We start from the raw sequence: 24,291 nt of genomic DNA, 5'->3' as shown, positions 1-24,291 counted from the left end.
AAACAGGAATACACAGGTTCTGTGATATGTTACATTAACAAATGCACAGAGGATACTGTCCTATCCATTAATGTTAAATCATTTCCAAACCAGAAACCATGGGTCAACAGTGAGGTGCGTGCCAAATTGAGAGCAAAAACTGCTTCCTTCAACTCTGGGGATCTAACTGCTTAAACGAAGTCCAGTTATGACCTTCAAAGAACCATCAAATCAGCCAAAAGAAACTTTAGGGACAGAGTGGAGTCAGAATATCATGGCTCTGACCCCCAAAGCATGTGGAGCAGTTTGCGCTATATCACTGACTCCAAAGGAAGGAAAAGCAGTGCTGGGTCTTTGTCTGCCTCCTTACCAGATGAGCTCAATACATTCTATGCTTACTTTGAGACAGGCAACACATTCCCTGCTGTGAAAATACCTGCTGACCTTGACACCTGCCCTTTGGATCTAGTAAATGGCCGGAAAGCTCCAGGTCCAGATGGCATGCAGGCGGATAATTAACTCCTTGCGGGCGGGTAATAGTGCGGATGAAAAATTTGCAATATTTGTATGTCTAAATTACCATTACACATACGCAACAATGATATGACATTTGACCCATCATGTCACCACCACTGCGACAGCGCTGCGAAAGAGACTTTTCCACAGCTGGATTTGTAATTCAAGAATGGAGAACGCAGCTTAAACCTGGGACTGTGGACGATATCCTTTTCCTGCACAGTAACCTTAAGGGAAAGTAAATGCATAGTCTGTGAGCATTTTTTCTTTTTCATTATTAGGTCTATTTGCCTAATAATGAAAGACCAAGATTGCGGCGCGAACACATCGCGAGGCTCAGCGTCTCTCCAGTTTTTGCAATTTTGCAGTTTTATTCTTGCTCATCTTGGGTCTGTTCGTACTGAACAGCTTTGCTTTAACATCATACACCCGACAGGAGCTTTTGGATATCGGTGAGGACTTTACCAGCAGTTTTATCACCAATCTTCGAATCATCCCTGAGATCGCTAGAACACCCGAGGCTTCGCACTCTACCCGGCCGGGCGGAAGTGCTCACAGGCGGCGTCGAGATCGTAAACAAAGGCGGGGGAAGCGCGGAGGTCTAAGAGCTAAGCTAAAGCTAACACCGCTCCGGCTCTCTTTACCCAGCATTTTTCTTGCTAATGTGCGGTCACTGGTGAACAAACTGGATGAGTTACGACTCCGCATCACCCACAGTAAGAGACTTCTGGACTGCAATGTCATGGTTTTCACAGAAACATGGCTACACAGCGACGTACCCAACAATGCTATTGAGCCAGCAGGACGCTACACGTGGCAGGGCATCCAGATCATCAGTGACTACAAGTCAAGCAACTCCACACCAACAGTCACGGACGTCTCCTTCCTTAACGAGCTAAATGACTTTTATGCTCGCTTCAACAGCGACAGCAAGGAGACGCCACCAAAATCTCAGCCTCTTCAGACCACCAACCTCTCAAACTCACCTCCACAGATGTCCACACTGCACTGAGCCGGATCAACGCACGCAAGGCTGCTGGCCCTGATGGCATTCCTGGACGTGTGCTTAGGGCATGTGCAGAGCAGCTTGCAGGGGTCTTCACAGACATTTTCAACATGTCCCTCATCCAAGCAACTGTGCCTACATGTTTTAAGTCCACATCCATTGTGCCAGTACCAAAACACTCCTCCCCAACGTGCCTCAATGACTATCGCCCCGTAGCACTCACACCCATCATTATGAAGTGCTTCGAGCGACTGGTCCTAGCACATCTCAAAGACTGCCTCCCACCCACACTGGACCCACACAAATTTGCCTACTGCAGAAATAGGAGCACAGAAGATGCAGTATGCACAGTGCTGCACTCTGCACTCACACACCTGGACAATAACAACACGTATGTTAGGATGTTGTTTGTTGACTTCAGTTCAGCATTTAACACCGTCATTCCCTCCAAGCTGACCACAAAACATGGAGACCTGGACATTAACACCTCCCTCTGCAACTGGATTATGGACTTTCTGACCAACAGGCCTCAGCATGTTCGGTCAGGCCACAACCACTCCACCACCATCACACTTAACACTGGCGTACCACAGGGCTGTGTGCTGAGCCCATTCCTCTACTCCCTTTACACCCACAACTGCAAGCCTGTGCATGGATCCAACTCCATCATTAAGTTTGCAGATGACACCACGGTGATTGGCCTCATCAGTGACAACGATGAGACTGCCTACAGGGAAGAGGTACAGCACCTGGCCACATGGTGCGCTGACAATAACCCGCTCCTTAACACCAATAAGACCAAGGAGCTCATTGTGGACTTCAGGAAGAAGAAAGGAAGCACGCATGACCCCATCCACATTAACAGGATGGTTGTTGAACGTGTCTCCAGCTTCAAGTTCCTGGGAACCACCATCTCGGAGGACCTGTCCTGGGCTACAAACACCTCCAGCCTCGTCAAAAAGGCTCACCAGCGCCTTTTCTTCCTCAGGACACTGAAGAAGAACCAGCTGTCTTCAACCATCCTGGTGAACTTTTACTGGTGTGCGATCGAGAGCATCCTGACCAGTTGCATCACAGTCTGGTATGGGAACTGCTCAGTGGCTGACCGCAAGGCACTGCAGAGGGTGGTGAAAACTGCCCAACGAATCACAGGGACACCACTTCCTGCTCTTGAGGACATCCAGAGGAAACGCTGTCTATGTCGAGCTCGCAGCATTCTCAAGGACTCCTCTCACCCTGACCACGAACTTTTTAACCTCCTCCCCTCCGGAAGGCGTTTCAGGAGCCTCCGGACAAGGACCACAAGATTCAGGAACAGCTTTTTCCCTAAAGCTGTCTCCTTGCTGAACTCTGCCCTCTGACACCCCTCAACACCCCCCACACCACACACATAGACTCCTCCCCCTCTTCAACACTCTGATTTATTTACTCACAACAAGCAAAAAGTAACTTGTTGTTACTTGCACTACTGCCTGTTCATCCAGGAACACTGTATAATCCATTTGCACATTGAAATTTTTTTTTTCTATGCACTTTACTGTCCATTGCAATACTGTAAATTATGTTCATAGTTCTGCCTATAGTGTACATACACTTTTACATAGCCCATCTGTATAGTATGTTCATAGTACACCTATCTGTATATCGTGCTTATAGTATTTAATATCTGTAAATTATGTCCATAATACTTACCTGTATAATTATTGTACATATTATAGACCTTTATTTTGTACTTACTGCTTATTGCACTTCTGGTTAGATGCTAACTGCATTTCGTTGCCTTGTACCTATATGTGCAGTGACAATAAAGTTGAATCTAATCTAATCTAATCTAATCTATAGTTATCAGGTTCCATAGCCTATTTAGGTGCCGATGGTAGGCTACTTGAATGGCACAAAACAAAGCGCACTTTTGTTTCATTAGCACATTAATGAAACTGTTTTGATGTTGAGAGGTGCGAGATAAAAAATAAAAGCACTTTAACTAGAATGATTTTAGCGTGTGTGATTTATCCCGGGCGCGGATTGGGTAACGGGCCGAATATTAACAGGTGTGGGTGGGTGTAGATTTAATTTTTATATTATCATATAAATATGATAATATAAATATGATCTGGTCTGAACTTTGCGGGTACGGGCGGGCACGGGTCTCCAAAAATGGACCCATGCAGGACTGTAGTTTGAGCCTCGTCACAAGCATTTCAATGCCGAGTTTTCCCCAGTGTTAACTATGCAAATGACAAATAAATGCCTCTTGACACTTGAATCTCTTGACTCTTGGCCGTGTTTGCTAGAATACTTGGCAAAACTGAAAGAAGAATCAATTCGGTGTTCACGCGGTGTCACTCGCTCTGTGTGTGCGGATGGATTAATGCACAGAAAACTGTATGCGAGTTGAAATTGCTTGAAAGTTTAAATAAGCAAGAGAACACATGCAAATGAAAAACTTTCACTCTATGCTGGTAAAATTTAACAGCTAATCTGTGAATCACATGCGTGTCGTACTGTGGGTCTTGGTCCATATGGATAATGATACGTAATGATAATAATGATATGTGTTACGCTATTAAGCGATTTGAATAGTTTGAGCTGCTTAATTGCGGTTATGCTCCCGTTATTTTTTCTCCTCTAGGTCAATAATGTCCAGGTGTTTGCTGTTAGTGGGTGGGGCAACCCACTTTAAAGAAGCCTTGTTTGACGTACCACGTCATTCTCATCTGCTCCCGCTGGCAGACGGAGCGCAGCTCCGTGGTGTCTTGCTGGGCTCGCACGGCTCAGCTTATGATCTTTGTGGAGGTTTTTTTTGTGTTGAGTTAATATTTCCGTTTCCACAAGCACGTGTTCCAGTATGGGATTGATGTTTGTGTTTATAGTTGATTTTTAGAGCGGTGGTGGTGGAGATTCTGGTGACTGGTGTTTTCATGTTATTTAGTTTAGTTAGTGCAGCAGTTAGAGGACCCGGAAGACTCACAGTAAACATTGTATTTTGTTTTTGGTCGGGAGGTAGGTAAGTTTTATCTTGTGTTGTAGTTATGTGAGATCAGGATTTTCTTTCTGTTTGTTTTGTTATTTTTACCACCACGCTCTGTTTATGTAAAAATCATTATTGCATTAAATTAAATTATTTTTGCAATGTCACTGCGTCTATGGTTTTTGTATGTTATGTTGTACCAGCTTGGTTTATTACCATGGTCACGTAACATAAATGGGGGCTCGTTTAGCCGGGTTCTGAACCATATCAGGCATTTTTGAATAAATCCGATTTTCCCTTCGTGAAAATCTTTTTCTGTGGTGGTTGCACTGTGCGCTGTAAGAGCGCATCAGCTGGTTGTGATTGCCCTTTGTTCTTTTGTGCCATAGATATTGGTGACTTTTTTTTTCTTTTCTAGTGTAAAGTATTTTTGTGCCATTTAGCAATGTTTGATTTAGATGCATTTGTTATCGCTCCTTCACAGGATATTTTGTTAACTGCTACACGTGATGACCTTGTTAGAATCGCTGGCCACTATAAACTTGAGGTGAGTGGTAGCCCTTCCAAGGCTGAGCTTCAGGATAAGCTTCTGGGAGATTTGCGAGAACTTGGAGTGTTTGGGAAAGTGTTTCCTGTTGTATCTGCATTGCCTGACCAGGGTAAGCGTCTTCCTATTGATCCACCTTCACCTAGTAAGGCAGCACTAGAATTGAAACGTTTACAGTTAAGAGAAAAGGAAATTGAGTTGGAACGTGAAAAGACTAGATTGGAAGCTGATAGACAGACAGCGCGAGAGCGAGAGAAAAGAGAACACGAATTGAGACTGAAAGATCTTGAGTTTGCGCAGGCATTGCGAATGAAAGAACTCGAGCTGAAGGCTCGTGAGGCTGGTGCTCTATTCAACGCAGATCAAGTTGACATAACCCGTAACATTCGCCTTGTTCCACCTTTTAATGAGAATGAAGTTGATAAGTTTTTTGCACATTTCGAACGTGTAGCGACAACATTTAAATGGCCCAAAGAGATTTGGACCATGACGTTACAATGCGTTTTCACTGGAAAAGCGCAGGAGGCTTATTCCTCGTTAACTCTTGAAGACGCAGCTGATTATGAAAAAGTTAAACATGCTGTTTTACGCATTTATGCTCTTGTGCCAGAGGCTTATCGACAAAAGTTTCGCAGTTATCCGAAACCTGACGCTCTCACATTTGTCGAGTATGTTAGAGAAAAATAAATGTTATTTGATCGATGGCTTAGCTCTCAAGAAGTAAAAACTTTTCAATCTCTTCGTGATTTGATTATTCTTGAAGATTTTAAAAACGGTCTTCCTCAAACAATCGCTACTCATGTTAGTGAGCATAAGAATTTAACTCCTGCTCGTGCAGCTGTGCTTGCCGATGAGTATGTACTCACTCATAAGCGTGTTCCTAGATGTGTCCAAGATGTCTAGAGAAACCGTGCCTGTTTCTGCCCGCCCTCTAGATCGGCGTCCGTCGGTACCTAATGTTACAGCTCCAACCCTGTGCTTATTGTAAGAAACGTGGTCATGTTTTGTCTGAGTGTTATTCGCTACAGCGTAAAAATAAGGCAGCGAGTCAATCCGCTTCTTATAGATCAGAGGTGGGTTTGTGTGTTTCGAACTTGCCTGTGAGCAGGGATGACACCCATACTAACAATCATAGTTTTGCGCCTTTTATAATGGATGGCTTTGTTTCTTTGCCAGGTGAGCACTTAAAAATTCCTGTAAAAATTTTGCGTGATACTGGTGCTTCACAGAGTTTTATTTTGCAAGATGTGTTGTCTTTCAGTGATAAGACTTTTACTGGTGATAGTATTCTTGTACGTGGATTTGAAATGGGTTATGTTAGTGTCCCTCTGCATGAGATTTCTCTTATGTCTGACTTGATTACTGGCAATGTTACCGTGGGTGTACGCCCCTCCTTGCCTATTGAAAACGTAGCTGTGCTACTTGGTAACGACTTGTGTGGTGGAAAGGTCTTGCCTTGTCCCATAGTGTCTCATGTAGCTCCAAAAACCTGTACTGATGACCTGTCAATTAACTTCCCTGAGGTTTTTTCGTCTAGTGTGGTTACTCGTGCTATGGTGAGAAATGAAAAAAAGGATGAAATTGAGGATCAACTTAATCTTAGTGACACATTTATTGCTCAACCTCCACTCTTTAACGATAGTGATTTACCTTTGAATTCTGCTTCAGTATCGTTCCCTTCTGATGCTCCTAAATTTTCTATGAGTCGAGAGCAGCTTATTAAGGAACAGAAAATTGACCCATCTCTTGCTTCTTTTTGTCAGAAGCTATGTCTGAAGAAGACATTGAGCATTCGCCGCATGGCTATTTTTTACGAGATGGTGTCTTAATGCGCAAGTGGAGACCTCTTATGGCCTCAGCACAAGATGAGTGGAGAGTTTTCTTACAAATTGTTGTCCCAGTCTCCTTTCGTGATAAAGTCTTGGGTTTAGCTCATGACCATCACTTTGCGGGTCATCTTGGTGTAAATAAGACCACTGACAGAATTTTACGCCATTTTTTTTGGCCAGGTATTAAAAGAGATGTCGTGAGATATTGTAGAACATGTCACTTATGTCAGGTAATTGGCAAACCTAACCAGGTGATTCCACCTGCACCTTTACAGCCGATTCCGGTTACGTCTGAGCCTTTTGAAAACGTTATCTTAGACTGTGTTGGCCCATTGCCCCGAACAAAGTCTGGGAATCAATGGTTACTCACCATAATGTGTAGCGTGACTCGTTTTCCAGAAGCTATTCCGCTCCGTAAAATTACAGCTCCTGTCATTGTTAAGGCCCTGATGGGTTTTTTCTCTCTTTTTGGTCTTCCGAAAACCATTCAGACTGATCGCGGTACTAATTTTATGTCCCGTGTATTTGCTCAAGCTATGCGCCAGCTCGCTGTCCACCATGTTACGTCCAGCCCGTATCATCCGCAAACTCAAGGTGCACTTGAGAGCTTCCATCAGACTTTGAACAGTATGCTCAAGTGTTTTTGCCTTGATTTTCAACGTGATTGGGATGAAGGTGTACCGTTTGCTCTTTTTGCTGTGCGTGAGGTAGTACAAGAGAGTTTGGGTTTTAGCCCATCAGAACTTGTTTTCGGTCACATGGTTCGTGGGCCTATGAAGCTGTTAAAAGAGTCATGGCTAGTTGAGCCTAAGGAGTCTGTCAGTTTGTGTGATTACGTGTCCAACATGCGTAATAGGCTCAGTCGTGCATGCCAGTTGGCTGAAGAGAATTTAGGTCTCTGTAAAAAACAAATGAAGCAGAGGTTTGATCAGAAGGCTGTTTTTCGAAGTTTCAGTCCTGGTGATAAAGTTCTTGTGTTGATTCCTGTGATGGGTTCTGCTTTGCAGGCTCGTTACACTGGGCCTTATTGTGTTGAACGGCGGGTGAGTAATTTGAATTATGTCATTTCGACTCCTGATCGAAAGAGAAAGACCACACTATGTCATATTAACCGTTTGAAGTTGTATTGTGGTCGAGAAGATTCAATTTCTGAGCTCAAATCTCCTTGCTCTCCAACTGTCAGAAATAGTGAGGCCTGCGTAACGAGCCTGCCACCATCCAAGAAGTGTGACGCTGGAGTTGTTGCCTCGTTGGTAGTTGAGGCACAACCTGAAAGTGCATTTTCGTCGGTACAACCGGGTGCTGTGGTCAGTGCTTTGTTTGAAGATGAGGGTCGTATTCCATCGATGGAGGTAATTGAAGGGAGAATGAAGAATTCTGAGGTTCTTAATGATCTAGATTCATTTTTGTCTAGTTTATCCACATTGGAACGTAATGATTTAATCTCCTTGATTAAACAACATGAGAATTTGTTTCCTGATGTGCCTCGTCGAACAACGGCAATAGAACATGACATTGATGTGGGGGCCTCATTTCCAATTAAACAGCATCCTTATCGTACAAACCCACACAAAAGGTTGTTGCTTCAGAGTGAGGTAAAGTTTATGTTGGAAAATGGCATTGCAGAATCTAGTAATAGTCCATGGAGTTCGCCCTGTTTACTCATTCCAAAAAGTGATGGTTCCATGCGTTTTTGCACAGATTTTAGAAGGATGAATGCAGTTACAAAACCTGACAGCTACCCATTACCGCGTATCGATGATTGTGTTGATCGCCTGGGTTCAGCTGTATTTGTCAGTAAAATTGACCTGTTGAAGGGTTACTGGCAAGTTCCGTTGACCCCTTCGTGCTAAAGAGATTTCAGCTTTTGTCACGCCAGATCATTTTTTACAGTATACCGCCATGGCCTTTGGCCTTCGAAACGCTCCCGCCACTTTTCAAAGGCTCATCAATGGCGTGCTGGATGGTGTGCCTAACTGCGCAGCCTATCTGGATGATTTGGTGGTCTATAGTGCCACCTGGCCTTCTCATATGGCCCATCTTTCCACGGTGTTTCGTAGGTTATCGGAGGCTAATTTAACCATTAACCTGGCTAAATGTGAGTTTGGCCAGGCTACTGTAGTATATCTGGGTAAAGTGGTTGGTCGTGGGCAGGTGCGTCCTGTCCAGTCTAAAGTTGAAGCGATTTTGAATTATCCTCCTCCAACCACTCGTCGCGAACTTCGTCGCTTCCTTGGCATGGTAGGTTACTACCGGTCATTTTGCAAAAATTTCTCTGCTTTTGCCTCGCCCCTCACTGATTTGCTCAGTCCGAAAGTGACCTACAATTGGACTCCACAGAGTCAGGCTGCTTTCGAGTCTGTTAAAGCACTGCTGATTACTGGGCCTGTGTTAGCCGCTCCTGATTTTTCGCGGCCTTTTTCTATTGCGGTTGATGCGAGTGATTTAGGAGCAGGAGCTGTTCTTCTACAACAAGACAGGGATGGTCTTGAACACCCGGTCTGTTTTTTTTCGCGCAAATTTAACTGTCATCAGCGTGCTTATTCGACCATAGAGAAGGAAGCCCTTGCTCTTGTGCTTGCCTTTCAGCACTTTGAGGTCTATGTGGGAGGTGCTGCATATCCGGTTGTGGTATACACAGATCACAACCCCTTGGTTTTTCTTGATCGCATGCGTAATTCTAACCAGCGCTTAATGCGGTGGAGTTTGATACTGCAAGGTTACAACTTGGAGATCAGGCATATTCGAGGACGCGACAATGTAGTTGCAGATGCATTGTCTCGTGCTTGATTGGGATAAACTTGAAAACAAATTGTAAAAAAAAAATTGCACTAATTTTGTTTCTCGTTTAGCAGGGTTTTGGTGCCATTGCTGAATGTTAATGGGTTTGTAAATATTTATTTGTAAGTATTTATTTTTTATTGATTTCAACCCCAATTTTTTTTCTTAAGTGTGGGGGTGTTACGCTATTAAGCGATTTGAATAGTTTGAGCTGCTTAATTGTGGTTATGCTCCCGTTATTTTTTCTCCTCTAGGTCAATGATGTCCAGGTGTTTGCTGTTAGTGGGTGGGGCAACCCACTTTAAAGAAGCCTTGTTTGACGTACCACGAGGCGGGGCTCTCCTTTCATTCTCATCTGCTCCCGCTGGCAGACGGAGCGCAGCTCCGTGGTGTCTTGCTGGGCTCGCACGGCTCAGCTTATGATCTTTGTGGAGGTTTTTTTTGTGTTGAGTTAATATTTCCGTTTCCACAAGCACGTGTTCCGGTATGGGATTGATGTTTGTGTTTATAGTTGATTTTTAGAGCGGTGGTGGTGGAGATTCTGGTGACTGGTGTTTTCATGTTATTTAGTTTAGTTAGTGCAGCAGTTAGAGGACTCGGAAGACTCACGGTAAACATTGTATTTTGTTTTTGGTCGGGAGGTAGGTAAGTTTTATCTTGTGTTGTAGTTATGTGAGATCAGGATTTTCTTTCTGTTTGTTTTGTTATTTTTACCACCACGCTCTGTTTATGTAAAAATCATTATTGCATTAAATTAAATTATTTTTGCAATGTCACTGCGTCTATGGTTTTTGTATGTTATGTTGTACCAGCTTGGTTTATTACCATGGTCACGTAACAATATGATAGTGATCCGTACGGATCACTTCCTCCTCACTCTTAACCTGGTCCCTGACACATCACTTACCCCTCCACGTCATCTTTCGACGTAACCTACGCACACTTTCACCCTCCCGGCTATCTGCAATGGTTTCATCTTCACTTCCTTCCCCTAAATTGTTTGCATCTTTGGATGTAAACAGTGCTACTGATACTTTCTGCTCCACTGTTTGCCCTGTATCTTCCAGGCCAGTCCGTAACACCCCTTCTGCCCCTTGGTTATCTGATGTTCTACACGAACACCGTTCTAAGCTTAGAGCTTCTAAAAGGGTGTGGAGCAAGTCCATAAATACTACTGACCTTATTGTGTATCAGTCACTCCTATCTTCTTTCTCTGCTAATGTCTCCTCTGCTACAATTACATACTACCATAACAAAATTAACAATTCATCTAACTCTCACATGCTTTTTAAAATATTTTCCTCACTTCTTTGTCCTCCTTCTCCCCCTCCTGCTTCATCTCTAATAGCTGACGACTTTGCAACGTTTTTCATTAATAAAATTAAACACATTAGTGCACAATTTTCCACACCACAATCATTCAAGCTCATATCACCAGCAAACTTACACTCATTTACATCCTTCTCTTCACTCTCTGAGGCAGAAGTCTCAAAACTCATCCTTTCTAATCACCCTACTACTTGCCCGCTTGATCCTATTCCATCTCATCTCCTTCAAGCCATTTCTCCTGCAGCTGTACCTGCACTCACTCACATCATCAACACTTCCCTCCACACTGGTGTTTTTCCCTCATCATTTAGACAGGCACGTATAACTCCACTACTTAAGAAACCCAGCCTCAACCCATCTCTTTTAGTGAACTACAGACCAGTTTCCTTTCTTCCTTTCATTGCAAAAACACTTGAAAGAGCTGTGTTCAAACAAGTCTCCACATTTCTCACACACAACAATCTCCTTGACAGCAACCAATCTGGCTTCAGAAGTGGACATTCAACTGAGACGGCCTCGCTCTCAGTTGTTGAATCTCTAAGACTGGCAAGAGCAGAATCCAAATCTTCAGTACTTACACTCTAAAATATTTTGGGTTATTTAATCTACCCAACCGCTGGGTTATGAAATGCTTTACCCATTATAGGTTATTTATATGGAATTTGGGTTATTTTGTGCAACTCATGCATTGGGTCAAAATCCATCAACCCAACTTATATCAGTTGACCCAGCACATGGGTTGTTTGTGCTTCGAACCTCATCATCACATCATCACCAGAGTCCACACACAGAGCGCTCGATACAGCAGAGAACCTGAATGCTCATCCAGCGAGGCGAATAAATAATAAAGGTATGTGTACACTACATGTCTAATTCACTTTGTCTGTGTTAAGTTACCTATTAAAGTAGTATATTGTCGAGGCAAGTTGGTTGGTTTGGCAAACATTGTAGCTAACGTTAGCCATTATCATGGAAGCACTGCAGCTTATCCGTTTGGTCTGAATTATATTAATTAATTAACTTTAATTAAACAAGTTCATAATGCCCATGAGCATATAGTGTTCATACTAGACTAACTAGGGCCCAGGTCAGGAAGCAGGTAAGTCAATTCTCAGCATATAGAGACTCTTTCACCTAGATATCACACTATAGAGATTGTGTCTGTTCCCCGAACTAGAAAATCAAACCAAACCAAGTTAAGGTTAACAATTTAATTGAGGTTCAACAAATAAAAAACAAATGCAATATGGATAAACAAATGATAAAGCTTGGCTTATTGAATATCAGATCCATTTCTACGAAAACACTTTTTGTAAATAATATGATCACTGATTAAAATATAGATGTACTCTGTTTGACAGAAACCTGGCTAAAACCTGATGATTACAATATTTTAAATGAGTCCACCCCCCAAGATTACTGTTATAAACACGAGCCACGTCTAAAAGGCAAAGGGGGAGGAGTTGCTCCAATTTATAACAACGTTTTCAGGATTTCTCAGAGGGCAGGCTTCAAGTATAACTCGTTTGAAGTAATGGTGCTACATATAACATTATCCAGAGAAACAAATGTTAATGATAAATCCCCTGTTATGTTTGTACTGGCTACTGTATAAAGGCCACCAGGCCACCATACAGACTTTAGAGTTTGGTGATTTTACATCCGAGTTAGTTCTGGCTGCAGATAAAATTTTAATAGTTGGTGATTTTAATATCCATGTCCATAATGAAAAGATGCATTGGGATCAGCATTTATAGACATTCTGAACTCTATTGGTGTTAGACAACACATTTCAGGACCTACTCATTGTCGAAATCATACTCTAGATTCAATACTGTCACATGGAATTGATGTTGATAGTGTTGAAATTATTCAGCCAAGTGATGATATCGCAGATCATTATTTAGTTCTGTGCAAACTTCATATAGCCAAAATTGTAAATTCTACTTCTTGTTACAAGTATGGAAGAACCATCACTTCTACCACAAAAGACTGCTTTTTTTTTTTTTTAAAGACTGTATTCATCTTCCTGATGTATACAAATTCCTTAGCATATCCAAAACCTCAGAACAACTTGATGATGTAACAGAAACTATGGACTCTCTCTTTTCTAGCACTTTAAATAGAGTTACTCCTTTACGCTTAAGGAAGGTTAAGGAAAACAGTTTGACACCATGGTATAATGAGCATACTCGCACCCTAAAGAGAGCAGCCCGAAAAATGGAGCGCAGCTGGAGGAAAACATAACTAGAGGTATTTCGTATTGCTTGGCGGGAAAGTAACATATCCTACAGAAAAGCATTAAAAACTGCTAGATCTGAAAACTTTTCTTCTCTTTTAGAAGAAAACAAACAAAACCCCAGGTATTTATTCAATGCAGTGGCTAAATTAACGAAAAATAAAGCCTCAACAAGTGTTGACATTTCCCAACACCACAGCAGTAATGACTTTATGAACTACTTTACTTCTAAAATCGATACTATTAGAGATAAAATTGCAACCATTCAGCCGTCAGCTACAGTATCACATCAGACAGTGCACTATAGACCCCTGAGAAACAGTTCCACTCATTCTCTACTATAGGAGAGGAAGAATTGTATAAACTTGTTAAATCATCTAAACCAACATGTATGTTAGACCCTATACCATCTAAGCTCCTAAAAGAGGTGGTTCCAGAAGTCATAGATCCTCTTCTGACTATTATTAATTCCTCATTGTCATTAGGATATGTCCCCAAAACCTTCAAACTGGCTGTTATTAAGCCTCTCATCAAAAAACCACAACTTGACCCCAAATAACTAGTTAATTAGAGACCAATCTCGAATCTCCCTTTTCTGTCCAAGATACTGGAAAAGGTGGTATCCTCACAATTATATTCCTTCTTAGAGAAAAATGGTATATGTGAGGATTTCCAGTCAGGATTTAGACCGTATCATAGTCCTGATACTGCTCTCCTTAGAGTTACAAATGATCTGCTCTTATCATCTGATCGTGGGTGTATCTCTCTATTAGTTTTATTGGATCTTAGTGCTGACCATAGTAGTATGACCATATTAGCCCGGTCCTGTCATCGCTGCACTGGCTCCCTATCAAACATCGTATATATTTTAAAATATTGCTTATTACTTATAAAGCCCTGAATGGTTTAGCACCTCAGTATTTGAATGAGCTCCTTTTATATTATACTCCTCTACCTCTGCTACGTTCTCAAAACTCAGGCAATTTGATAATTCCTATTACCTAGAATAGCAAAATCAACTGCGGCAGCAGATCCTTTTCCTATTTGGCGCCTAAACTCTGGAATAACCTACCTAACATTGTTCGGGAGGCAGACACACTTTTGCAGTTTAAATCTAGATTAAAGACCCATCTCTTTAACCTGGCATAAACATAACATACTAATATGCTTTTAATATCCAAATCCGTTAAAGGATTTTTAGGCATTAATTAGGTAAACCGGAACCGGAAACACTTCACATAACACCCAATATGTACTTGCTAAATCATTAGAAGAATGGCATCTACGTTAATATTTGTCTGTTTCTCTCTTGTTCCGAGGTCACCATGGCCACCAGATCCAGTCTGTGTCCAGATCAGAGGATCACTGCAGTCACCCGGATCCAGTACGTATCCAGACTAGACGGTGGATCAGCACCTAGAAAGGACCTCTACTGCCCTGAAAGACAGCGGAGACCAGGACAACTAGAGCCCCAGATACAGATCCCCTTTAAAGACCTTGTCTCAGAGGACCACCAGGACAAGAGCACAGGAAACAGATGATTCTTCTGCACAATCTGACTTTGCTGCAGCCTGGAATTGAACTACTGGTTTCGTCTGGTCAGAGGAGAACTGGCCCCCCAACTGAGCCTGGCTTCTCCCAAGGTTTTTTCTCCATTCTGTCACCGATGGAGTTTCGGTTCCTTGCCGCTGTCGCCTCTGGCTTGCTTAGTTGGGATCACTTCATCTACATCGATATCGTTGACTTGATTGCAAATAAATGCACATACACTATTTAACTGAACAGAGATGACATAACTGAATTCAATGATGAACTGCCTTTAAGGATGAACAAATATAATCACATTAAAAATAACTTTCAAATTTGGTAATACTTAAAGCATTGCTTGGAAAAGTTGTGTGAAGCATTTAAAATCACTTGAAAACATTAGACCATTTCTGCCACAAGTTGCCCCTTTTCCTGGTGTCCACATCAGTGGCGTTTGTTCTGATATCAGCTTTAACAGAATTCTTAGCTAAATTTGAATGATTCCCTCAAGACTTCACAGAGATGTTATTGATTCTGTGGTAAATTTGACTGCTTTCTTCACTTTATCTCCAAGCACTGTTAAACAGCAGATAAACGGTCCACGCAGCCCTACTAGCGCGGATTCGTTCTGCTTTCAGTTTGTTTATCCAATGTAGCTTTCTTTGAATGAATGCGTGTTGTGATGACATCACAGAATGCTTCTAAGCCCAGATTCTGCAGAAATTGTGTGGAAAATATGAAAATTTGCGATCTATTGTGAAAGTTAGATCGAAAACTTGCAATTCCCCATGTTTTAATTACTGAATGGAAGCAAGCTTGCGTACATGTTTGGCAGCAAGCAAGCCAGGTACCCAGTTTGTTTCAGCGCATGGGGCTAACGAACCCCTCACATGCTATCGCTCAGGTCCTACTCTCAACATATAAATAAATCCATGCAAATTTTAGAAGAAAGGGCTGCACAAATTGAAAATCTATCTAAAAAAACTAGGCTCGAAATTTTAATAGCTCGCCAGGTGATGTTTATAACTTTTTAATATTTTTTTGTGCCCTTAATTTTGGCTTATTTCATTTACTACCTTTTACAACCCCACGGACACCCTGTTAATCTTAGGTATTCCAATATTTAATAACACATCTAAAGTTGCAACTGTATTATTTAATAAGCTAACAAGAACTAAGACTTGTATTTTTTTTTAACAAAGATGAATAACTTCTGCAGCAAATGTAGCTATTGCTCATTGTGAAAGTTAATGGTTAACTAATGAGGTCTTATTGTAAAGTGATACCAATGGGTCTTTATAGTTCTTTTGCACTTTAATCTGTGTAAAACTTTTAACTTTATATATTCTGTACTGCTTTATTGTATTTAAATGTTCATTTATTTTTGTTATTAGAAAAAAAGTTATATAACCTGTTATACCGTATTATGACCACTTTTTTAAACTAAATTTCAATACCGCGTTAGTACCATATACCGTGATAAAAGCATGAGCAATTAACCCTCTGAAGTTGATTAACGCGTATACGCATTATGAGGCATTTTCTCTTGATAACCCCAAAAAGAACTTAAATTACCCTTTCAGTTTTGATCGTACAGATAAGAGCAATACATCAAATTATTCTGTAAAGGGTCTACTTTTTTTGTATACAGACATAAGAAAACGTTGTGCACTTATAAAATAAAGATAACAAACAAGGTGTGCTGTCTGCAGCCTTTGTCTGCCCTTCATTTACAAACGTGTCATTAAAATGAGCTGTAACAACAAAGAGACATGAGAGATATATTTATAGAAGGCTTGACATGTGTACTTATAAACTAAACAAGTGTTGCTGAAAACAAATATTCTGTAATAAAGTAATCCATATGAAAACAACGCAATGTCTGTTTTTCACGTCTCACTTCATTATCTTTTAATGCGACCACGCCCCCGCGCTGAACGCTCTAAGACAACGCAGCAAGATTGTTCTTCATGTTTTTTCTTTTTTTTTACTGTTTGCTTCGCGATGAGAGGAAGAAGACATAATTCACCCCAAAAAGATGTGATGTGGTTGAGGATTTGAGATTTGGATTTTATCAGAAAAAAGAATGAAACACTTTATTCAGCAGAGATCATAAACATGAGTTAGTCTCTTTTTATTAATTTATATACTTGTACTAGTTTTAACATAATGTGTAACCATTTTACTAGTTACACATTTTCCAAAGACTTTTCCAAACTATAATTCCTGACTAAATGTATAATCATGTGAAATATAAAGAAGTTTCAATAACAATATACAATACTATACCATTCAAAAGCTTGAGGTAAATAATATAAATATAACGAATAAATGTAAATGTAACGTAACAAACAATGCTGTTCTTCAATTAATCCCCCCTAAAAAAATCTGAAAAAATATTCAGCTCTTTTCAACAACAACAACAATAATAATAACAACAACAACAATAATAATAACAATATATATATATTTTTTTTTATTTTATTTTTATTTTTTTGTAGAAAATGAGATTGTTAAAAGGATTTCTGAAGGATTGTGTGACTGGAGTAATGATGCAAGAAATTCGGTTTGAAAGTCAGCTTTGATTGTTCCTAATAAACTGTTTAACTGCACTCCCAAGTGGATATTAAATTATGTTGTGGGATAATTAAATATATTCTAAATAAACTACTAACATAAAATTATATACATTTATTTTGTCCTCACATTCTTTCTTGTAACTCCTCCCTCTCAGTGACAAACCTGACTGAAAGGCTCATTATGCAGCTCATTATGCAGGCCTTTGTCTTCTCATTCATGATAGTTGACGCCTACTCGCATATGACTTTTTTACCAACAAAAAGTGTCTTAGAAAATGTAAATCTATATATTGTTTTCTGAAAGTGAGTATGAAAGATGATTTTCACATAATTTAGAAAATAAAATTCTAGGCTACAAGTTTCAGTTCTCAGAAGTCCCGGGAACCAATGTACCAATGTGTTTTTAGTTTTTCACTAACCACGCATAACATTTTTTTTTTCTCAAAAACACAAATCATGTACATACATGCTGCTCACATATTATAATAGCCCAGTATGTGCTGATTACAGTGAGATTAGACTTTAGCTATTTACATTCTTCTAAGAAACTGAAAAAATCACAAATGTCAGGGCATGACAAAACTTCTCCAGGCCCCAAAAATACCCTTACTCCAGAGGGTTAATCGCAACAGGAAAATTTGATACCGACATTTCCCTACTTGCAAATGAATGTCCCTTTACAGTTTAGATTTTGCTACATGATCTAATGCATTAATAATGTATGAAAGTGTTTTCTGTGGCCATGAAAATATCCTTTCCTAGAGTTGACATGAATGTACACAATGTTCGCTGGATGAACAGATTAGTTGAGGGCAATTTAATTATGCTACAGTTACTACTGGCAGCTGATATAAATAATAATTTTTAATCATAATTTATTGTAATTAATTATATTAATTTCCCTTTTGAGCTAATTTACTAAACCAACAAACTTCACTTGTTTGCAAGCTTCACACACACTCGCTAGGCCTTTCTCTCTCTCTCGGTCTCCTTAATTTATTCAAATTTATTACAATAAATAACACATTGGCCCTACTTATTTCACTAAAGAATTCTACCTCTAAAGAGCTGTAGATAAAATAGCTTAACAAATGATTTTTTTATTATTTATTAGTTTATTACTATTATTTATTAGTTTATTTTGCGCTGCAAAACATCCATGACAGCCATTGTCTATGCTGGCAAATAATGGACACTTGATGTGAATTATATAAATTTGAATAGCACAGCCATTCAAAACCTGAAGGTCTATCATGTACATTGCAAAGCAATAACTGCAGACAATTCTTTTAGGCAGGATTTAAACACAGCCAAGTAACAAAAGTGTGATCACTGTTTATAAAACATTTTTGTAGGCTAGATATATAAATCACAAAAGTGGATGACCAAAATGCTATGTAATAATAATTTTTGAAATTCAAAACCCAATAACGTCTCCAGTTACTGACGTAACCTTGGGTACCTAAGAAGTGTCTAGCCTACTAAAATGTTCATAAAACAATGATCACGCTTCTTTAGTTACTTTAACCCAAGGAAAAGGTTTTAGCAAAGATACTTACGTTACTCCTGGGTGAAGGTTGTATTTCCTTTTTCCAAGCCTAGTTTGTTGCGCAAAGAAATCATACCGCTCTGACTTTTTCCACATGTAATAAAAAGCCACACAATCTCCGACAGACCTTGTTCTGACCTGAAATTGATTAAGGAAATGACAATAATAAAAAAAAAAAAAAAAAAAAAAACATTATTTAGTTTTGAAATGCCACATCAAGTAGTCAAGTACTCTGTTAGATATACTTATCTAACAGAGAAAACTGCTTGGCACATTATTGAACCCCACAGCTTATTAAAATTTTTTAGTGATTACATCTGTAAATGTTAAAATGTTAATACAAGAAAGGGCAGATATGGATTGACATTCATTTCAAGACTTTCTTCAAATTAACTGATCTACCTACTGCATTAAACCTATTGTTCCAACCAGATTAAAAATATCCAACCAGATTCAACCCATTTAGAATTATGAGTTAAAGGATTGGCTCCATTCTAATTTTCTTAGTCTGAACTTGATTAAAACAGAAATATTAAAAATTTCTCTGGATTACCAGCTCACTCCTTCATTCATTCGTCTGCATTACGTTCAAAATTCTACTGCCAGATTATTAAATGCCACAAAAAAATCTGTTTACATCACCCCTATTCTAATTAATCTTCACTGGTTGCCTGTCTCTATTCGTGTGCAATACAAAATTCTTTTGCTCACCTTTAAGACTCTCAAAGGTCTTGCTCCCTCCTATCTTTCTGACCTACTCTTTCCTAATATACCTTCTTGCGCACTCCAGGCTTACAATTGCAAACTTCTTTGTGTACCTAGGCTCCGCATTTCTTCAATGGGCGGCAGGTCCTTTTATGTTACTGCACCCAAACTTTGGAATTCACTTCTCCTTACACTCAGAACAGTCACCACCTCTTTCAGTCAATTCAAATCAAAGCTTAAAACCTATTTGTTTATATCAACACTACCACTAATTTACATTGTGTATGTGTCCATTTTGTTTTACTATTTCTACTACATAATCTGTGTTATATGCAACTGCATTATTTTTAACTGCTTTGGACAAATGTCCAATGCAATTGTTTCTTTGTAATCAATATTTGTTGCTTTGGTATACCTTTTACAACATCCTTAAGCTTAGGAAAGGTGCGATATAAATTAAACATTACAATATTATTATTATTATTATTGTGATGAATGCCATAAAATGAGCACTACCTTGCTGGCCTGGATAAAATGGAAGTCTTTTCCGTAAGCCTTTAAACCTTGTTCAAAATTTCTACATTCTTCTTCCGTCCAGACAGATAGTTCCTCTGTATAAAAAAAATAATAAAAAAATGTGACTTCAGTCGATGGAAAAATCCATTTAATTGCAGTTTTTTTTAGGACCATATACATATACATATATATATATATATATATATATATATATATATATATATATATATATATATATTTGGGATGCATGATAAAAATTGCCCGATAATTAATGCGCATCTTGTTAGCAACGCCAGTTCAGTTATCAGCTGTAAATCTTTACTCGTGCATGATTTCATGTGGAGCAGCATTTAAACAAAGCCTTTATTAACTGACAAGCTGTGCCATACCACGGTCATATTTTGCATATGTTTTGCTTAAAAGTACCATGCGCAAATTAGCAGCAATTCTGCGTCAATTGCTTGAATGCTACAACTAAATATAAAACTAAATTGTATTTACAAAACAAAACAAAAATTGCCATGCTATCGGGCAGGCTATGCCTAATATAAAATATAAAATAACTTACATAAAAGTTTAAATAAGTAAACATGTATAATATATAACCAAATAAGTAAGAAATGTATAATGTATAAAATGGATAATAAAGCTTGGAGGAACAGAATACACCTTGATGCAAAAAAAATTAAAAATAAATTTAAGTTTAAATTAAGTAAAAATCGGCAAACACTGTGGAACCCATTGAACGCTGAATGTTCTGCTGCATTTGAGCAACCACGTTCAATTTTTAATTCTAGTGTCTGTTATTTTAATGAACTAAATGATTTGTATTACTATAAAAAATCTAAACAATGGTGGGGGTCGATGGGCAAGTGATGTAACCAGTATTGCAGCTTAACAAAGGTATCATCGTCAACACCGTCTATTGTGGCAAGCCTAGTCGAGAACCGTTTATCCATTCAACTTCACATGTGGCGGATGTGTTGCTATGAACCCAAGGGAGTGCAGTGTTGCTTTTTGGTGCAATATGTACATGCAACACGTTCAGAATTAATAAACTTTTAATAAACTACAGAACAGAGCAAGCCGGCAGGGCTTATGTAGCCTATGCTCAAGTTATTATAGTTATTATGACAAGTTATTATTAGGCTAATGTACATTTTACAGCAAAAAAAAGTATCATGTGTAAAAATAATGATTAACATGGCAGATAAAAGCAGCTGCTTTTTTTTTACACCAACAATATACTATAGGCGTACTAACAGAACTCGAGCAATTTTTCAAACTGGATCAAAGGGCAATTTGTGTGTATTTCAATATTATTTCTAAAGGTTAATTTTTCTCAAACAAACACTGTTTGTGGTGCATGAATAAATAACATTTATAAAATGAATCATATTTCATGAATGCATATGTCATAAATTTATAAATTATAATTGTGATTACCGATCATGACTGTTGTCATTTGAGAAAATTCTGAATTATTGCATCATATTGTATCTCATATAGTTTCCTGATTTATTATCATATAAATGAACATACTGTCAACTTAATGAAAAGTGGTAAAACTTAAATACTTTTCTTGAAAACTAAATCAGTGAAATTCCTTATATTAATTCCAAATTATACTCATGTTTTGCTTTTAAAACAACAAAAAAGACTTTGACGAACAGAGGTCGTGTAGGTGCACTTATTCAAAAAAAACACATCCATGCTTCAATTTATTAAAGTTGGCCACTGAGAATGACTGCTGGCATAAGTGACCTTGGACAACAAAACCAGTCTTAAGTGTAAATTTTTCAAAATTGAGATTTATAGATCCTCTGAAAGCTGAATGAATAAGCCCTCCATTGATGTATGGATTTGTTAAGATAGGACAATATTTTGCCTAGATACAACCATTTGAAAATCTGGAATCTGAGGGTGCAAAAAAATTGTGTATTTATATACATATATATAATACTGAGAATGTCTGAAATCATTGGTTACCCATAAGTCAATCGCATAACGTTTGGTCATGACGTGTGTCATGCGCCATCTCAGCCGCCTCTATTATGCCGCATTCCAGGCAACCCGTAACCCATGTTTTTCCAACCTTCTATCCATAAAAGTGCACTAGAACAGCAGTCAAACCCATGACTTTCCACCCATGAACTCCTAGATCAATGTACTCCTAGTTCCAAGCTCTGACATCACATAGCCCGTGAAACAACAATGGCCGCCCCTACGGATAATATTGTCTACGGATTCAGTATTCATGCAAGTGGTACATGTTGAAACAAATATTTAAGGACAATATAACTTAAAAATTAAAATAAAATTAATAATTAGCTACAATTCCTTGCGCTCAGAAATTTTGGCGTGACTTGCCTGGAACACTACAAAATCGTGAGTCGTGGTTTGAAGTCATGACTTACGGGCTCAAAAACCTGCCTGGAACACAGCATAACTTCCACTGTAAACACAGGAATGCTGCAAGAAAAAAAAAAAAAAAACATTGAGTGAGTTTCACTGCCTGTTTAACCTGCATGAGAGCAACCCAGGGGGACACAATCACAATTATCACCCTGCCGAACTTTGGCCTCCCCAGTTTTTCGCTGATGATTAGTAACAGTTGATAAATTAAACTTTTCCCAAAACCTGTTGTGATTAGGGCCACAACATCACCTAAACTCATGTCATGTCATCCTAAACTACAATCTTACATTCGGTGCTTAGCGTCTACGTCACAGCTCTCAGCTCGCCCTCTATTACTTGATTGGCCAGCTGTTTTGAGATCGGAGGATAACTTGGAGATAGTTGCTATCTCAGACTGAGTACAGGCTAAAAAATATACGCCAGCGACTAAACAATGGTTTTGTGGTTCAGGGTCATATATTTGCAGAGAAAACAGTGCAAACAATGTGAAGGAACACTGACTAGTGTATCACTAAACTCCAACTTATTGTTGGAGTTATTGCTTGCTTTATTCAAACTGATTTTCTTTTCATGAAGTTTTGACCTAAAGAATGAAATCTATATCATACACTCCTATGGGGCACTCAAGGCTCATAGAGGAGTAACACAGAGCGATAGCTTCAACTAGCCAATGCGAGATGTGCTGCTTTGAGACTGAAGACCCCTTGGTGCGGCCACCAAAGCAGACAAAAAGCTGGTCAGATTGCCGGAAAGACTGTGACCGCTCAATGTCCATCCTCAAAGCCCTCACTGGGCAGAGTGAATGCAGCTCTCGTTCACCTGACAAAGGAGGCAGAGCTGAGAGAGAAATTACCTGTGCTGGGGTCAAGAGCACTTTAGGGACGTAGCCATGCCTGGGTTTTAAAATTACCTTCAAGTCATCGGGCCCAAACTCAAGGGATGCAGGGATCCATTTATAAATTGGATCAAAATTCTGTATACATCACCTTCAGCCACTGTCATCACCTATGGACTAACATCACGTATCTTCACACTACAACGGGGGACTAGACAAGGATGCCCACTCTCTCCTTCATTATTTACCATTTTCATTGAGCCATTAGAAGCAGCCATTCGATAAAACAGCTACATTAAAAGGAATTCAAACACTAAACATGCACCACAAAATTTATCTTTACGCTGATGATATATTACTATATGTACAAGACCTCCCATCATCATTACAAGAAACAATTAAACTCATTGATTCATTCTCAAATATCTCTGAATACTCCATCAACTGGAGTAAATCGGCCATGCTTTCATTACACTCCAACAGCATGGATGTGACATCCCAAACACCACCTATTCCTTTGTGCACCAACTATATCACATACGTAAGCATTAATGTTTCCCCCAGGCTGTCTGAGCTTTTTGGACTTAACTTCTCTCCATTACTTAAAACAATAAATGATGACCTTCATCGCTGGATGAATTTACCACTATCCATTATGGGCAGAATATCAGTAATTAAAATGACTATACTCCCTAAATTAAACTATTTATTTACAATGATTCCAGCACTACCCACCCTCACCTGGTTTAAATTGCTAGATTCAATCATCACTAAATTCTACTGGAAAAATAAGACCCCAAGAATTAAATTATCTACACTACAGAAACCAAAAACACAAGGAGGACTTGAAGCTCCACATTTATACCACTTTTATTTGGCCAATCAGCTCCAAAATATATACAAATGGTTTCATCCTAACCCATCAGAAAGCACATGGCTAGATGTGGAACAGTCAGTTTGTAAGG

The 24,291-nt window shown here is 39.3% G+C and overlaps 2 protein-coding genes across 4 annotated transcripts in view; one reads left to right on the top strand and one right to left on the bottom strand.

Annotated features, from left to right (window-relative positions):
* The window catches only part of mier1b (mesoderm induction early response 1b, transcriptional regulator), a 136,666-nt gene that overhangs the window by 24,053 nt on the left and 88,322 nt on the right, over positions 1–24,291 (bottom strand). The window contains exons 10-11 of the mRNA XM_052608762.1: positions 20,074–20,168; positions 18,863–18,990 (exon numbers count right to left, since the gene is read on the bottom strand). Of these exons, the coding sequence (XP_052464722.1) occupies positions 18,863–18,990; positions 20,074–20,168 (223 nt within the window). The remainder of the gene's footprint in view (positions 1–18,862; positions 18,991–20,073; positions 20,169–24,291) is intronic.
* LOC128021605 (uncharacterized) overlaps positions 1–24,291 on the top strand; it is a 232,326-nt gene that overhangs the window by 173,292 nt on the left and 34,743 nt on the right. The window lies entirely within an intron of this gene.

Source organism: Carassius gibelio, chromosome A2 (genome assembly GCF_023724105.1).
Source record: "Carassius gibelio isolate Cgi1373 ecotype wild population from Czech Republic chromosome A2, carGib1.2-hapl.c, whole genome shotgun sequence".
Taxonomy (NCBI): Eukaryota; Metazoa; Chordata; class Actinopteri; order Cypriniformes; family Cyprinidae; genus Carassius; species Carassius gibelio.
The sequence above is the reverse complement of the archived record's forward strand: the minus strand, read 5'-3'. Positions and strand labels throughout refer to the sequence as shown.